Below are 19,214 nucleotides of genomic sequence, written 5' to 3'. Positions count from 1 at the left end.
AAACAACTCTATCCTATTGCTACCAAGCTGTTTAAACTGATCTAGGTGGTACAATTATTTTTGAACTAGTTTTTGTGGGGGTAGGTATGCAATAAAAAGCATGTAAAAGAAGCCAAGAATTGATGTATTTCATTGCACTTACCCTTTCAAGCAATGAGAGAGTGGCTTTGAGTGCACCTTCTGGTCTTCCAAAAGGGAAGCAGTATCTAGAAGAGCAACAGAAGATTGTGATGAATAACGTTAAAAAGCCATAATAACAAAGGTCTGGTCAGACTTAAACATGGCTTTTAACAAAACTTCCATGTAATGGGCTACACCAGTACTGAATCACCAAGGAACAGATTGTACTTGATTAAGATAAATTACATTAAATTTATATTTGTATGTGTGCACCAGAAAAGGTTTTTTACTTTGAAAAATCAAATCAATGACAATTAAAGTCTATAAGATGTACTTTAAAGATAGTTAAGAAATTGTTAAAATAGTTAAGGATGACATCTCAGCATCCCAGGAGACAGAATGGAAACGTGGATCTAAAAATAATTCACAAATTGGAAGATTAAGTTGTATAAGATCATGCAGTTCAATGATTGATTAGAGCTATGAGATCTCTTTGAAGCTCTGCTACAACGTTTTTTTTTGTATTCAAATTTTCACTCACAGCCATTAGACTATATCCTTGTTTTACTGGGAACCTTCACATATCAGATTTATTTCTAAACATGAAGTGTCGAACCTGTTTGTCTTGTAGACAAAAATCAGTAGCCCTTCCAGGAAACACTACAGTATTGTATTCCTATTTGTGACACGTGTTCTCACTCCTGGCTCCCTGTTGCAACTATACATCAGTATTTAATGCCTTTGGATCAATCGGCCTTTAGTGCACATAATGAATAACCAAACAACTATTGTGGTTATATGTATCAGATGAATTTACAGAGGTAATTAAAAAATATATAATATATGTACATTCGGAGCATGAACACCACATGAATTTGCTAGCAAATTCAGGTTGGTCGGATAAATTGAAAACATTTGTTAAATATAACAAAAATACAATATGCAGATAAGATGGGAATTGAATGGTGAGGATTATTTCATTTAAAGTGTATTTTCAATGAATATTTGCAGATGGATATGTTTAACATTATAGCAACCCAGTCAATTACAGTGTCTAAAAGATATAGTTCCCTGCAATGTTAAGCTTCATCATTTGAACTGAAAATATTTGCATATGTAGACAAGAAAATTGATGCTTTTCTGACATCAATAACATGGTTTTTATTCATATTACAAACCACAACTATTGATACATCTTCATGTGATTTATACGATTATTTCTCATATTGTAATGAAGACTTCCATTGCAAGCTGTGTAGAAAGAACCTGCCTATGAAGAATGCAGTTTTGTACACTTCATTTGTTGCTACTTAATTGATTGATGGAAAGATATAATAGAACAGATAAAACTCAGTGCACTAGATTTTGGCTTTATAAAAATGTTGTGCACGTCCATGGGTAGAAAATAATAAAAACAAATCAGTATATATTCAAAAAAATATGTACATAAACCTGCAATTTACTGTATGTCAGAATCAATTAAATATATGTCAAGAAAAATTACTCTGCCAAAACTGATATTGAAGCGTCTACTTCTATAATAAGGACTCAGTAATTCAATCAAGTATACACCAATGATTACTTGTGCTTTAATAGCAACCCTTGGAGTATGAGCCCATTAGTAAAATAACCTTAATCAACATCCTCCATCCAGCTCTGGTTAATCTTTCTTCATATATCAAGCAACAAGTTTTACTGTTGGTTCCTTTCCTCCAGTTTGGTTTTGCTTTTCAGATAGACATAATCTGTGTTTTGTTTAGCCCATTATTTGCTGTCTTGGGCCCAGGGGAGATACAATGTCAGACAGAAAGCCACAAATCCCAGGGAATACCTTTCCTATGGCAAATAAAGGAGATCCCAAATGTGGATGTTCTGGAAGTTGTTCAACACCTGACGATTATGCAAACAGCACAGCTTATTTTCGGAACGAGATTAATTCTTGATCACACAAATAATGTCAGTGTTTGGTATAGTTCAGTTGCTTTTCATTTCATCCACTGATTTCCCAACATTTCTTGAGTTTCTCCTGACCTCAGCATTTTATCACTTTTGCAAATTGATACTGCAAATATTAAAATAATTCGGTGTATTTCACCCATAAGCAAACTATGTCCTTTCAAGACATGCATTGGTTGTGAGGGATTTGTTGAAATAAGGAAAACTCTGACAAGATGACTGGCACTATATAAAGACTGCTATTAAATAGTGACTAACTTTAAATGTATCATAGTTCTTTCTGTGGCAGCATTTTGACCTGAAGTGTTGCCAATTCCTTTCCTTCTACATATGCTACTTGACCTACTGTGTTTCTCCAGCAGATTGTTTGTTGCACCAGGTTCCAGTAACTACACTCTCCTACATCTCTACCATAGAGTTTTCTCTTGGTTTTCCTTGACTCCAATACCCCACCACCTTCTCTTCATCTCCTGCCCCTTCTACCTTTTAACTTGCTTATAAAATATTAAATCTCTAACAAGTTTACATGCAAGAAACATATGTTTCCTTCTCTACATATGCTTTCCAGCACTTTCTGCTTGTACTTCAGATTTCAAACATCAGCAGTATTATACTTGATAAACTATTACAGATTTTGTTTCAGCTTCTCATTTATTTGTAAAGGGACCCTGCATTGTAATCTTTCCTTAAAGTGACAACTTCCCTGATCATTCTCTGCCAATGTGAAGGCTAGTCTGCAACTTGCAGATCACGAGTGACTATGACAAAGATTCCAAAATCTATGGATGTACATTTTGCTGGACAAAATTGAATGACTTAAACTCTAACTCTTCGAGCAGAGGTTGGGAACTTCTTCTATGACTTAAGGATTATTGGCTTACATGACAGCTCTCACTTTGACAGACTGCTTGTGTAGAGATGCAGAATCACAGTAAATATTTAGAAGAGAACTGGGCAAGTTTGTGGAGGATGTTGCTCTCAGTATCCCTTGGAATTTAGGTTAGCAAGTTTCCATTAGAATGTACCTGTGTGTCATTTCTGTGTGACACACCAGCTACTACAAGGTCAAGATGAGGTATTGTCCTATTGGCAAGGAAGCCCAAAACCTGAAGGCCATGGACCAAGAAAATGGTATTGATGAGTACTTTAATAGTCAGCCTGGACAGGGTAGGCCACAGGGTCTATTTCCATGTTGTATGAATGTATTAATCTCTGATAATTGGAGGCCAGCTTTTAATACACTGACTTTACACACACTTACACATTCTGAGTACACACAGATGGACTCTGGTGACCTTATGATCATTGCTGTCTCTTAGAATGGACATTGACTGTCTTTGTGGACTGTAGGGAAATATACCAGATTTTAATTTTCCATATGTTTGGTATGGATTGACTGCATTGGCCTCATTACATTGCTGGACGTGTATTGTACAATTGCAACATTCCTGAATGAGAAAGGATCAATTGTCTAATTGCATTTATTCAGTTTCTCTCTCTTGGTTTAGAACAGCCAGTTAAAAATTAATCCCTCTTCAGAATATTTTTCTAAAAACTAGTGAGGCAGTGAGAGTGAATTCATTTTTTAAAAACTCTTGCTAATCTACCATGCCTCCAATGGCCACAGTTAACATTCCCAGCTGCAGACAGCCTTTCTATCCCAGAATGACCTTAGATATCCCAGTACAGAGGCTCCACTCCTAACAGCTGGCAAGGCTGGGGTTTAGGGTGATGCCTTTATTGGCTATTGAAGTTGTTGTTAATTTTGCTAATTTTTAAACATGTTTCTCATTAGGAACATTTTGAATTTTAAAAAGTTGAAAAAAATAAAAATAATTAAAATTTTAAAGATCAAAATTAACCGAATATTATATATATTATGACAAAACAAATTTATCTTTAAAAGGAAAAATACTCTCCTTTGCCTTGTTAATCTTTACTCTACAATTGGCACTGAAATCAATGGGGATTCAGACTCTACTAGAGGCAGATAATCTGAGAGGCAATTCCTTCAAAGTTGAAAGTAAATTTATTAGCAAAGTATAGACGTAACCAAATACTGCCTTGAGATTAATTTTTTCTTGAAGGCATTCACAGGAACAAAGAACTATGATAAAACTACACACAAAGACTGACAAGCAACCAATGTGCAAAAAACAAACTGCACAAGTACAAAAACAATCAATCAAATAAATAAAGAAATAACGCTGAGAAAATGAGCTGTAGAGTCCTTCAAAGAGAATCCGTAGGTTATGAAATCAGTTTAGTGCTGAGGTGAGTGACGTTATCTACGTTGGTTCAGGATCCTGATTGGTTGAAGTGGAATAACTTCTCCTAAATGGGTGGTGTGGGACCTAAGGTTCTTTGGCTTAAAATTGGGGAATCCCAGCAAGACTGTTGAAGCAAAAAAAGTGACAGAGAAAACTGACTGACTTGGCCTTCAGAATTTATCTGCAATTCCTGACATCTTCGTTTCCTATTAGAATGGCAGATGATAGTCAGCAAAATCTGATCCATTAATTTAAAAGTACAAAGAGTGAGTGATGCAGATAAGTTCCATTTGTGCTTGTCTCACAGCCTGCTGCCAGGTTACTGAGGAATACAGTCAGTACAACGCAAGGCATTTAGACTGAATCTGCCAGTAGCTGGTGATTTTATTGAAATAGCAAAAATCCATTCATTTGACACAAAATGTTGAATTTAAAGAGGGCCCCAAACTGAAGCTCATTTTCTAAAGATTACTGAATTGCAATCAAATGAGCAGAAATTGAGAAGCACACAACATTCAATCCTCTCCAATTCACACTAACTCTTTTACTTGTAACGATTGCAGAGACTGTCATTATTTTAAATTGGACAGAGAGTCTAGTGTTGGCTTAATTGCCAGGGTAAGTGCTGGAAGAGAGGCTTGTCAATTTAACAGTACACTATTAAGCTTATCATTCTCCCGTGCTATGTGGCTTTGTAAAAATAGTATTTACATGAAATGACTTTGGCTGTTACTTTAATATATACACTAAAAGCATTCGTTAAAATACTTAATGAAGTAATTTATATGACTGTATTAAATGCTTGTACGCTAATATTCTGCTCTCATCTCTAGGGTTACAAGCTAATCAGAGATGAACAGAGTGACAATAGATAGATACATACTTTTTCAGTAGAAATGTAAGGAATTAGATTAATTATCACTGACATATGCCACAGCTTTTTACAATTCTATGCATTGTAACCTCCATACTGGGCAGTGATGCAACCAGTCAGAATATCATCATTTACTTTAATGTCAGTGAAATTTTGTTTTAAAATGCAGGTGCTGGAAAACTAAAAGAGAATCAAAAAAGCTGGAAACACTTAGCAAATCAGACCATCATACAATGGCTGAAAATGTGTTAAGATGCCATGTGAAAGCAACTTTCAATTTTTCCTGAGAAAAAGTACATTATATATTTTAGGCAGCAGTGAACACTGCACAAACAATCAGCTTGCTATATCTAAAGCTGGATGCAAGTGAACACAAGATTCAGAACAAGAGAATCAACGAGAATCAAACGAGAGGGCATGATTATTCAAATGAGAGGACATGATTTGAGAGTTAGAGGGCAGAAGTTTAAGGGAAACACGAGGGGGTATTTCTTTACTCAGAGAGTGATAGCTGTGTGGAATGAGCTTCCTGTAGAAGTAGTAGAGGCCAGTTCAGTTGTGTAATTTAAGGTAAAATTGGATAGGTATATGGACAGGAAAGGTTATGGGCTGAGTGCGGGTAGGTGGGACTAGGTGAGATTAAGAGTTCGGCATGGACTAGGAGGGCCGAGATGGCCTGTTTCCGTGCTGTGATTGTTATATGGTTAAGAGAGATGACAGACTCTGGAATCTGGAGTAAAAAGCAATCTGCAAGAGGAAGTCAGCAGGGTTAAGCAGTATCCGTGGAAACAAACAATTACTGACATTTCATGCCAAGACCGTACATCAGGACTGTGAGAGTAGAGGGTGGGTGGCCAATACGAAGAGATGAGAGGTGGGGTAAGTTGGTGGCTGACGTGTGATAGGTGGAATTAGGTGAGATGATAGGCAGATGGGGCCAGAGGTTGAAAAGGTAAACAAGAGGCTGCAGATGTTGGAATCTGATAAACAAGGAACGTGATAAGTGGAACCAGGTAAAGAAGGAGAGATGGGGAAATCAAAGCAGTTGGGCATAAGATAGGAGAACTAGAATGCCTAAGGTGTGGGTCATAGGTAGGTGGAACCAGGTGGGGGAAGAGAATGAAACTCAGGTGGGAGGTGGTGGATGGTGGTGAAGGCAGAGTGTGGGGGAATCGGAGGGGGCCAGAAGGAGAGAGAATGGAGCACAGGGAATTGGGGGAGGGGGGTTTGTGGTGATATCACACGTCATGAGTAAGAACATGATTGGACGGAACTATGAACACGTGCAGAAATGACGGAATGATCTAGAAGCGCGTCAGTGTTAAAATGTGGTTGCTGTTTGCTGTAACTAAAAGTTCTAGTTTTAACTCTTCCAGAATATGATTTGTTCTTAGTAGCCCACAGTACGTGTAAAGAACAAAACATGATGTCAGAAGTCGGTCTGGAAGTATAATTCGTTTTGCTAACATGGAGGAAGCGAAGATAATCGAAAAAAAAGGAGCACAAATTTTTTCGTTGTTTGCTAACAGCTTAAAGAATGGAAGTTTTTTAGCCCCCATCAACACTGCAGCTGACTGGAAATGTAGTTGAAAACCGGAAAAGATTTAAACAGCGTTTTGAAATTTATTTATCGGCGATCGGGGAGCAGATAATAAAATGGAGAAAACGAAAGCTACAATTCTACTCCACGTGATTGGGGACGATGCAATTGAGGTACATAACCATTTTACTTCTGAGAATGGAGATAATCTGAAGCTAAAAGCAATAATTGACAAATTTGATGCATTTTGTATACCGAAGCGCAATGTGACATATGAACAGTACAATTTTTTCAAATGTCAGCAGAGACCTGGTCAAACGATTGATCAATTTGTTACAGAGATGAAAAACCGCAGTAAAACTTCAGAGCTTACAGACTCTATCATTAAAGACAGATATGTTTGCGGCATTCGGGATAATGGTCTGAGAGGAAGACGGTTAGAACAAGATTTGAATTTGGAAAAAGCTGTGGCACTCTGCAAAGCTTGGGAGACTGTGATGTCACAGGCTAAAGAGCTTTTTATCAAGAACGGCAGCATAGACGCTGTAAAGCGCAGACATATTAGAAAAAATAATGAAGTGACAACGAAACTGACAGAGAGCAAGACGTCATCTGAAGGAAAAAAACTTAGTGATCGCTGTGGGCAGCAGCACTGACCTAAAAAGTGTCCAGTGTATCAGAAAGTGTGCAACAACTGTGGTAAGAGTAATATTTAATTTTTCACACTGTTGCAGAAGTAGAAAAAAAGTAAAACACGTATATGCAGTGATTGAAAATGAGTTTTATATAGATGTGCTTTGTGAAAACAAACAAAGTAAGAATGACTGGACTATTCCACTGGAAGTGAAACAAAACATTATTTTGTTTAATTTGGATACTGGAGCGCAAGGAAATGTTCTTGCAGAATCTGAGTTTAATGCATTAAGGCCAAGACCAAAGTTACATCAGACAAATATAAAAGCGACTGGGTATTCAGGTGCAGACATTCCAGTTAAAGGAACATGTGTGGCAAAAGTATCACACAAAGATATGGTGCACACACTTTCATTTGTGGTCGTGCCTAAGAATGTACAGTCAATTTTGGGCTTATCTGCCTGTGAGTGACTGAATTTGGTGAAAAGTGTATTAGTCCTGGATAGTGACACATAGTCAGAATACAGTGACTTGATGAGAGAGAGAGAACAGAATTTGATTCCAATGTGGCAGAAGTAAAAGAAGTCATAAAGAAAAATCCCAGACCCATCCCTTTGTTACCAGCATCTGACAAAGCATTGCCACCAAAACCAAACTTGCCGGTACAGTACAATACGGATCTGAAGCCAAAGAGTGACAAGAATCAGGATCCAATTGAAGAAGTGAAAGCACAGTGAAGGAATTGAGACGTTTTATTGAAATGATGAAGAGTCAGCATAAAAAAGGATTACACAGTTAATGAATGAGTTGAGATTTCTTCGCAAAGACCTCAAGAAAGAGCCAACTTCATTAACTAATGCATTAACTGATGCAGACCAGACGAAACATGAAAATAAGAACAAAACACAAGAACTGTGTGAACCACTTAGAAGGTCTACTCGTGTTCATAAACCCCCAGAGAGACTGATAGAGACATGTTAAATTATGCATTTGTTTTGATTAATGTTGCTAACTGTTTTTCTTTTTAAGGAAAGGAAGATGTGACAGCACATGTCACGTGTAAAAACATGATTGAATGGAGCTATGAGCATGCGCAGAAATGACAGAATGATCTAGAAGCGTGGCAGTGTTAAAACATGGTTGTTGTTTGCTGTAAATAAAAGTTCTAGTTTTATTTCTTCCAGAATATGGTTTGTTCTTAGTAACCCACGGTACGTGTAAAGAACAAAACGGGGGGGGGGGGGGGGTACCTGAAATTGCAAAATTCAATGCTCAAACCTCAAGTAAGACAATCGTATGCAAACAGAAAACTGGTTACCTGAAGTGAGTGATTTGATTCTCAAGAAGGTGTAATAGTCTTTCTTTAATCTCATTAAATCTTTCCTTCTCTTCAACTGTTACAGTTCCAATTCCATCAGGCCTGAAATAGAGAAGATAACACTACAGAAAATTACACAGGATTATGTAGCAGGTGTAGCACAAGCCATTTGACGCCAATTGTCAAAACTACGATTTATGCTTCGCTGGATCCTCCTCTCATCTAGGTCTATCAGTGTAACTCGCTGTTACCTTTTCCATCAAAAGGTTATCAAGATATTGTCACCCAATGAAGCCCATAGAGTGAAGGGTATCTATGCAAGCAGCTGTTAATCCAGGACCAGCATATAGCCCTCAGTTCTGGCTATTTTTCCAAAGGGACCACTACACCAGTAATAAATCGGCAGAAGATAATTTCCCTGCACATTTACGTGACCCAAGGGCATTTTGAACATGAGCCAAAAATATTCTTCAGTGGGTACAACATACCTTTCCTGTTGAGTGTGAGCTCGTGCTGTGATAGAAAGCCAAAATGAGGGAGTCATTTCTTAATTCTAGCATCTTTAAAATGTCAATGTAAATTGAAATTTGTCAATTGTATTTAGTTTAGTCTCACATTTCACATTGAAAAATAAAAAAAATAAAAAAGAGGAACAAGAAAGACTTGAGAATAACCTGGAGTTTTATCTATGAATCAGACGTGATGCTATATTTAACTTGCTGCTGCTTTAAATGCTAACGGTTATACAATCAATGGCTACAGATTGCTAATAAACTGAGGAACCTTAAAACTAACTCAAGCGGCAGCTGTTTTCCACAGCGATAAGAAAGGAAGCTGAATCCTTATCCTCTGCTAAGTGGCTGCTATACACTGGCATTGTTTGTTAAGAGGTGAAATGTTCTCATCATTGCAAAGTAAATCCCTTTTCAGGTGCCCTCAAAAGGAAAGATACGCATGCTTCATTTAGTCTTCCTCCCATCCTGAAATCTGCTGAGAAACAAGCTCAGAGTCACTTTACAAAGCTCAGAACAACAGAGGGGCAGCCGAGTAAATGCAGTTCGACAACGTTCCACTTGATTTTTTTTCCCCATTTACGTGGGTTATGATTTAGGATTGGAGAGCAACCTATATTTTGAATAGACAGTAAACTTTTTAAATAAAATTGATCCAATTTATGTATTTAATCCTACAGTATAATGTGATTTTATCAGTTTGCATGGATTAGATATTGATTAGTGGTGCTTCATTGATTAGTGGCAGAGATATGGTAAATATGGTAAATAGGTAAACATTAATGTTTACACCACTCTTATATGACTAGTGAATGGTTCACAAGTATGCTAAAATGAACTCTTGACCACACAACCTACCTGTTATGACTTCATACCATTTTGCCTATCTCCGCTGAACCTTCTTTCTAGCCATAATACTTAATTCTGCATATTGTTACACCTTGTCCTACTTCAATGCATTCTGTAATAAACTGATCCATATAAACAGTACGCAGGACAAGCTTCTCTCTGCATCTTGATACATGTGACAATAATAAGCCAATTCCAATCCCGATGCTTTGCAAAGACTTCCATTCCAATGCTAAGGCTACTGGCCAAGTCTTGGTGACAGTATCAGTGTAGTGCAGCTTGTGGTGAAGAGAGGTGAAATGGTCTGCAAGTTCTCAGTTTCCACTTCCAGCTGTGCACGTCTGTCCTTTTTAATTTGTCTGATTGTGCTGTAGCACCTGGCACGCCTTAGGGTCACTCAGCTCGCTTCTGTCCAGGGGGAGCAGCCTTCGGTCCCGCCAAACTGGGTAATCAGCTTGTATGGATGCTGTGTGATGTCCCCAACACACCAAATAACAGACAGTACACCATATGCGATTAAATGGGTTCAGTTTATAGATCTTACTAGAACTAAGTGATTAATAACAATACAGTACATATGAAGGAAAAGAAAATAAAGAAAAGGCACCAAAACTTATCAAGATACAAACCACTTCATGCATAACTGTAGGAGCTCAATTAACTAAGTCTCCTGGCCACCATTCGATCCCCTCAGATCTCCTCGACTCGCAGCTCAGGACCACCCGAAGTGATCAACCAAGTCTGTTTTCATCTCCGCTCCCTTGGACCCCCGCTCAGGGTCCATTCTGTTGCCCAGCTTACAGCATCGCGTCCTCTCTCTCTCACCCCCTCGCTCCGACTCACTACAGCAACAACAGTTCACAGACCCAGACGAGAGAATAACATTAATCCCAATTGGTTAACAAATGATGCAATCCCCTTTATCAGCAACTCTAAACCCAAACAAGCTGCGAGAGAAAGCACTTATCATAACAAGGATGCGTTCCTACTTTTAACAAAACAAAGAAGCCATTTTGATTAACATACGCAGTAACAAAGAAACAAGAAGAACCCCCTTACAGTGAAAACATAATAAATTAATAGCCATTAAATGTCATGTGGTGCTAAAGGTCATTGGGCTGATTTGGCAATGAATTAAATATTATCAGTTTCATAATAATAATTATATTATACTCCATTGTGATTTTCACTGGAAAAACCCTGACAGTTATTGCTCCACCAAACAACATTTGAACACTTTCCTGCTATTTTCTATAAATGCACCAGATAGAAACCACTGCGAAGCAGGAAAGTTACACAACAGTTTCAGTCTCATTGCTCAAATAAATGGACACTTCAGTGTCCAGAAAGACTTCCTTCACAAGTGCAAGGCAGTATATTTTATACTTTATATACAGCTGGAGTCACAGGTTTGAACAATCACAGTGAGGCGGCTCTTCAACCCCTTATTTCCATGCTAGCCCAAAGATCAGCTCTTTAGTTAACCCCACTTCCCAGCTGTTGGCCTATAACATCTAAGGGTATTCCCTCTTCAAATGTGTTCAAACTGAGTACTTCTCATATATGATGATAGATCCCGTCTCTATTATCCTTTCAGGAATCGAGTTCTTGAACCCTATTCTTAATCATATCCCCTCTAAACTTTCCCCAAACTTAATTAAATTTACATATCCTGGATATAATAATCTCTTCACTAAGAGAAATAGGTACATATACTTTAGTTAAATCTTCCCTCAGTTCTCTTATAAAGAAATTGTTGTCAGGTCTAACTTCTCACATGGGACAACAACATCACAGTCGTTCATACTTTTATGTTACCTAATGACTTAGAAGACGACCTCCACTTACCACCTGGTTTGTTGATTTCCTTCACATCAGCTCATCCTGATTCTCCCATCATTCACTACTCCCAGCGAAAATTAGAATAGAAAGACAATAACTACCATCCAGCATGCATTTCTGATGTCAAAGGAAAGTGCATTCAGTGGGTAAAATATTTGTCCATGGGGAGAATCAATGGGACAGGATGGAATTCAGGGTGTAGGAGCTGTAGGGAGGCAGCACTGTCTTGCTGTACTTCTATGTGGCCTCTCTGTGTCCCTCAGCACTTTGTCCCGTACAATCTGTTCACTGGGTTACGTGGTCACTGAGACCACACACAGTAATTCCACACATAGCTACCTAGAGTTTGATATAGTTCTAGTAGGATCTATTTGCTTTTGCATTGATAACTAATACAGGCGAGTTTCCTGCACTCCTTAGCAACACACATAAAACGCTGGAGGAACTCAGGTAGCATCTATGGAAATGAATAAACAGTTGCCATTTCTGGCTGAGACCTTTTTCCTGGACTGGAAAGGAAGGGGGAAGGCACCAGAATAAAAATGGGTGGAGGGGAAGGAGGGTAGCTAGAAGGTGATAAGTGAAGACAGGTGGGTAGGAAAGGTAAAGGGCTGGAGAGGAAGGAATCTGGTAGGAGAGGAGTGTGGACCATAGGAGAAAGGGAAGGAGGAGGGACTGAGGGGGTGGTGATAGCAGGTGAGAAGAGGTAAGAGGCCAAGAGTGCGGAATCGAAGAAGAGGGGAGTGGGAGGGAACTTTTTTTACTGGAAGGAGAAATCGATATTCATGCTATCAGGTTGGAGGCTACCAAGACGGAATTTTAGGTATTGCTCTTCCACCCTGAGGGTAGTCTCATCATGGCACGAGATGAGACTGACATGTCTGAATGCAAATGGGAATCGTAAATAAAAAGTTTGGCCACAAGTTCCGCTTTTGGCAGATGGCACGAGGGTACTCGATGAAGCAGTACACCAATTTATGTTGGGTCTCACCAGTGCAGAGGAGGCTGCATTTGGAGCACCAGATACAATAGACAAACGCAGCAGATTTGCAGGAGAAGTGTTGCCTCACCTGGAAGGACTGTTTAGGGCCCTGAATGGAGGGGAGGGAGGAGATGTATGGGCAAGTGCAGCACTCCGGCCATACATCCTTACAGCGATAAGGATGAACGGACAAGGGAAGCACAGGAAGGATCGAACCATCTCTCCACAGAGATTGCTCCCTTTGTGATTCCCTTGTCTATTCATCCCTTCCCTCTAATCTCCCTCCCAGCACTTATCACTGTAAGTGGCCAAAGTGCTATACCTACCCATTTACCTCCTCCCTCGCCTCCATTCAGGGCCACAAACCATTTTTACCAGGTGAGACAAATCTGCTGGGGTTGTCTATAGTGTCCGGTGCTCCCAATGTGGCCTCCTCTACATTGGTGAGACCTGTTGTAAATTGGAGGACCACTTCATCGAGCATCTCTGCTTCATCTGCCAAAAGCCGAACTTCCTAGTGGCCAAACTTTTTAATTCCAATTTCAATTCTCGTTCTGACCTGTAGCTCCATGGTCTCCTCTTGTGCCAAGATGAGTCCACCCTCAGGGTGGAGGAGCAATAGCTTATATTCTGTCTGAGTAGCTAGATGGCATGAATATTGATTTCTCCCTCGGGTAAATATTTCCCCTCCCACTGCCCTCTTCTTCTGTTCTCCATTCTGACCTCTTACCTCTCCTCACCTGCCTATCATCCCCTGGGGCTCCTCCTCCTTCCCTTTCTCCCTTTTCGCCTATGATCCACTCTCCTCTCCTATCAGATTATTTCCTCTCCAGCCCTTTACCCATCCCACCATTTGGCTTCACCTATCACCTTCTAGCTCATCCTCTTCTTCCCCCCGTTTTTTGTCTGGTGTTTCCCCTCTTCCTTTCCAGTGCTGAAAAGGTGTCTTGGCCTGAAACTGCCTGTTTATTCATTTCCACAGATGCTGCCTGACCTGCTGAGTTCTTCCAGCATTGTGTGTGTGTTGCTTTGGATTTCCAGCATCCACAGAATTTCTAGTGTTCCTGTATCCCTTTGTAACTGAACTTGTCCAGAAAATCGAACAAACCCTAGTTGCTGGATATCTGAAATGAAAACAGAAAATGATGCGACCACTTGGGCAGTATCTGCGGAAAAAGAAGCATAGTTAATGCTTTCACTAATATCTGCCCTACTACTTCCAGTGATCTGTGAATACGCTCTACTCTGCTCTGCACCCTTCCATTTATTATCAGATTAGATTAGCTTGATTTGTCGCATGGACTTTGAAACATCCAGTGAAATGTATCATTTCTGTCAATAACTAACCCAGTCTGAGGATAATGCTGGAAGTAGCCCACAGGTGCCAGCAGGCTTCTGGTGTTAACATAATAAGCCCACAACTCACTCACCCAAACTGTGAATCTTTGGACTGTGAGAGGAAACTGGAGCACCCAGAGGAAACCCACATGGACATGGGAAGAACATATAAACTCCTTACAGGTATTGGCAGGATTTGAACCCTGATCAGTGATTGCTGCCACTGTTTGTGTATTCCTTTCTTTTCTGTCCTTGCACTTCTCCAGGGGTGAATCTATTTACCACTCTAATGATCACTTTGCCAGGAATCTTGTATCTCCCTGTACTTTTAACTTCCTTCCTCATAATCAACTTTTTTGCAAATTTTATCAACATGCAAACTTCATAAAGATGGTTCTTACACTGAAATACAGATATGTGATTACATTGCAAAACAAGCAAAGGATTTAATTCTGACTCTAGCAGAATCACATTACATACATCCTTCCTGTCACTGATTGTTACCTCTTGCTTTCTACCATAGAGCAAGACTTTTAATTCCAATTGCCACTTCATCTTAGATCCCATGGACATTTAATGTTCTGATCAAGTGCATGGTTAATACCTGTGTATGTCATGTCAAATGCGCTGCTGTTGCCAACTCTTCTTGTTAACGTCTCAAAAATTTCAACACATTTTTCAAACAATCTTCTCAGAGCTAAACGATGTGGCTGTCCTTAAATTAAAGATTCAACTCTCCCATTCTCAATGATCATTTCTGCTCAACCTCAGGAATGTTTCCAATAATTTGCTGGCTGCTGCTAATGGTTTATTTCTTTCTCACATTTTAAAGAATGCTATGAAATTTGCTGCCTTCCAGTCCCGACAGCATAGCTGTAGTCAAAAAGGATAAGAAAGTTATAATTAGAACTTGCATTATTTCTTTCCTTAAAGTCAAAATCAGCCTGCAGATGCTCAAAATCTGAAATAAACACAGAAAATGCTTGGAAACATGCAGGCCAGGCAACATCTGTGGGTAGAAGTAGTTTTCTTGTCTTATTTATACAGGTCTAGCTTCCGGGCAAATCCTACCACTTACGATCAACAACTCATTCCATAGACCAGAAAACTTAATGTGCTGGCAGCTACTATCATTAAGCTATTTCAACTCATCTTATCACAAACATTCCCTTTATTCTGCACGTCCTTCCCCCATTTTCTTTCCTATCGAAAGGTAACTTGTATTCCTTTCTTTCCCAGTTCTGACAAAAGAAGGAAGCTTTCCTTCTTTCCTCTTTCAAAAGACTGATATCTCTTTTCAGGATGGCAATTTCTTCATGGAAATTATTTTGGAGCCCTTAATATTCCTCTAACTCTACATTTGTAATTCATTTTACATTTTACTGCACATTCTTTGTTCTTAGTGGCATCAGCAATATCATCGACTGTGTAAATGTAACATATATTTATAACACAAAATGATGATTCCTCATCCCTCAACACCCTCCACCCTGTGTACTTCCTTGCAAACACATCAATTGTGAATGAGACACTGTTGATTTAACTCTTTCAAGAGAAAACATTTCAACATCAAACTGAATGTAGAGCTTAAAGAACAAAAGCATAGGTCATACAGTATTAGAATAAAGAGTTATTTCCATTATCTACAAAAACTTCACTGCTTTTTGATTGGCAAGAATCCGTCTACCAAACCCATCAAAACAACTTTTGTAGAATTAGATTATTGGAAAATATCCTTGCAGCTGAAAATAATTGGCTTCAACAGGTCACAGTACATGATATCCATCAAAACAAAGCTTCAGAACAAAAAATAATTATGAATTCTAACTATGCTTTTAATCTCTGATGTTTTGTCTTGATTTTTGGTTTTCAGCAAGTGTAGAGCAATTTGTGTTGATTTAACACTCTACAGATGACAGTCTCAACAGAATTTTCTGTATATTTGAATTTCAGTGCAAATAACCAACAGTTTGGTTCAGTGAAACACCCCAGTGAAGTGAGGTAAAGTTGTCTTGTCAGAATAACAGGACAAAGTACAGAGAAGGTTATGCCAAGTCAAATGGTGGCAGTGATATAAATACTCCTTTAAGCTACAGAAGGCATTACTGATGATATAGGTTGTCACCTCATAATGGCAAAATTGTTCATGAAATGTAAAGAGCTGGTATATATTCTGATTTGATTGACCTGCCCAGTCATCTGGAATGACAAGCTTCAAGTTAAGATGCAAAAGTAGAGCAGTGATGGGTACTGCATTCAAGCAGCAAGATAAATATAACTTGAATTAGCCCTGTCCCTGTGCAGATAAGTTAAGAGCATGTCATCTCCCTTCAGCTCAATGACCAACATAAGATGGTAATCCTTGATTAATGTTTACTTTGTTTTTGAACTGTCAGAAAAAAATTGGAGTCAGTGCTAAGTTGCTGGAGGATACTGTCACATTCAAGCTCATTCTAGTGGGTGACAGTTCCAAGCCAGGCCTGTCGAGAGCCAGCTAAATGGATGCAAACTGACAGGTGAGAAAGGTTAGCTAGGAAGATGTTACTAATGTAATCTTTGAACCAAGTATCACTTTGTGTCACATTGAAACAGGTATCAGAAAATTATTGAAAATCTGTCACTTCAGCCATGAACTTTGATTGTCCCTCAAACAAGCTATGTCATGTCATATAACAAAACCAAGCTTTCTGCAATGGAAGCTACAAAACACACCTGTGCTGTTTTCCTTTGATTGTCCAGAAAGGACTGTGACACTTTTAACTGGCAAACCACCCCCCCCCCAAAAAAAAACTAAACTAAAGATCTGCATTCATGAAACTTTTCATGAAGCCAGGTAACACTAAAGTCGTCACAGCCAGTTGGTCATTTTATCCCTCTTCCATTGGGCAAACAATACAAAAGCTTGAAAGCATATACCAACAGGCTCAAGAACAAATTCTATCCCATTGTTTTCAGACTCTTGAATGGACCTCTTGCCTGGTAAGACAGACTCAGGGTCTGAGAATCTACCTTATTATGATCGTGCACTTTATCATTTACCTGCTTTGCACTTCCTCAGTAGCTTTTATGTTTTAATCTTCATTGTTATTGTTTTACCTTCATAAAGCTCAATGCATTATGTACTGATTTGATATGTATGAACAATATGCAGGACAAGCTTTTCACTTTATCTTGGTACATGTGACAATAATAAACCAACCCAAATACAGCCAACAAGGTACTTTGAACTGTTGACTCTGCTGCAATGCAAGTGAAGTATACAGGTCTGCAAATATCTTAATTTCATTTCGGCGTTTCTGAATGCACACTGGTGACAGGAAGCTGAATTTAGCAGGATGACCCAATCCTGCCAGGAATGCAAACATGCCTGTCACACTTTTCCATCCAATAAATTAAATGGATGCAAAAGGAAAATGAATGCTCCCTCCCTCACCCAATGTCCTTTTCCATCAGCCAAGTAGACTTGGAAGGTCTCGCTCAATTTTTTCCCCACTTTCAAGTCCTTAGAAGCATAATCCATTTTGGCTGTTAGGATTGGGAGCAGGACTGTGGGGTTGGGCATTGTAGAAGGGACAGATGGAGACTGTGATATGAAGTCTTCAAAGCACTCTCTTTCAGACTTCCAGCCTCAGAGAACAATGCGTTAGAATTGCATTTCCCATATCCCGTTCCACTGCATTGGGCACAGCTTTGTTCCCTCATCAGCTCCATGATCCTCAGAGTGATAAATTGAAAATCTCAGCTCTACTATACAAAATGGTCAATGGTCTTGTCAAGCAATGGCTTCACTAACCCAAGCTATAACTCTCAGTGATTTGGTTCTGGTCTCCTATGCAGCTTCTTCTCCTCTGTCCCCAGTTCATTAATGGTTGCTGCTGCTCACATTCCATAAAAAGAATTTGTCAACCCTTAGGTCATGTGCGTAACTTAAGAGACCATTCTGACAATACTTTTAAAAGTTAGTTTGCTTTGGTCAATTATTCCCAATATTTCAATGAAAAATCATTGACCTGAAGTACAAACTTTATTTTTCTCTTTATACATGCTGCCTGCCTGGCATTTTTAAATTTCTGATTTCCAGCCATTCAAGTGCTTTGTTTTTAGTCATAGAATAATTTAAGACAGAATTGCCCCAATTCATCCATGCCGACCAAGGTGCTCACTGCATTTGGCTTATATCCCTTTAAGGCTTTTCTATCTATGTATTTATCCAAATGTCTTTTAAAAGTCATTTTTGTACCTGCCTCAATTACTTTATCTGTCAGCTTGTTCTCTTTTTAGTTATCATTCCCTGGGAATGAGATTGAGTCTATTCTGCAAATCTATGCCTCTCATGATCTTATACACTTCTATAAAGTAATCCCTCAGTCTCCTACCTTCCAATGAATAAAATCTTTGCCTTTTCAAACCCTCTCTGTAACTCAGCAAATTTCTCATAAATCTTCACACTTTTTCCAGCATAACTATATTTTTCCTAAAGAAGGTGATCAAAACTGTATGCTATGTATGTACCCTAAGTTTACTACAATGCTTGAAATGCTTCTCTTAAATCTTTTCAATTGTAGAAGCAGTAAGTGAAAGCAAATTGTTCATGATTTATAAGTTGCTACAATGTAGATTTAACCTCCAGAACCTTGAAGATCCTCCTGTGCTTTGTTTATTCAATTCCATTTGGACCTTGTGTGTTTCAGGGTTTCTTTCATACAGAAAATGTTTAATTCTGATTCAAATCAATACAAACTATTCAGTCAGTTATAAGCTTTCACCAAGCACAATAGGCAAAACAGCAGTATTGTGCTAAATTTGAATGGAGGAAGATTTTTACAATAAAGAATTGTTCATTTGAGTATCTTCATCCCTTTCAGTTATAAGGCACATTTTCTTACAAAGTACTGTAAATCAATTCACAAGAATTCCACCATCTTTCACTTCAATGTATTGATCTAAAAATTAGGAATGTCACTTTTAATTGCTGGTGTC

The 19,214-nt window shown here is 38.7% G+C and overlaps 1 protein-coding gene across 9 annotated transcripts in view; it reads right to left on the bottom strand.

Moving 5' to 3' along the window:
• The window catches only part of cadps2 (Ca++-dependent secretion activator 2), a 676,394-nt gene that overhangs the window by 155,337 nt on the left and 501,843 nt on the right, over positions 1-19,214 (bottom strand). For all 9 annotated transcript variants that reach the window (XM_059977930.1, XM_059977932.1, XM_059977934.1 and 6 more), the window contains 2 exons: positions 8,712-8,813; positions 143-206 (listed from right to left, as the gene is read on the bottom strand). In XM_059977930.1, the coding sequence (XP_059833913.1) occupies positions 143-206; positions 8,712-8,813 (166 nt within the window). The remainder of the gene's footprint in view (positions 1-142; positions 207-8,711; positions 8,814-19,214) is intronic.

Source organism: Hypanus sabinus, chromosome 8, assembly GCF_030144855.1.
Source record: "Hypanus sabinus isolate sHypSab1 chromosome 8, sHypSab1.hap1, whole genome shotgun sequence".
Taxonomy (NCBI): Eukaryota; Metazoa; Chordata; class Chondrichthyes; order Myliobatiformes; family Dasyatidae; genus Hypanus; species Hypanus sabinus.
Note: the sequence above shows the minus strand (reverse complement) of the source record. Positions and strands in the feature narration are given on the sequence as shown.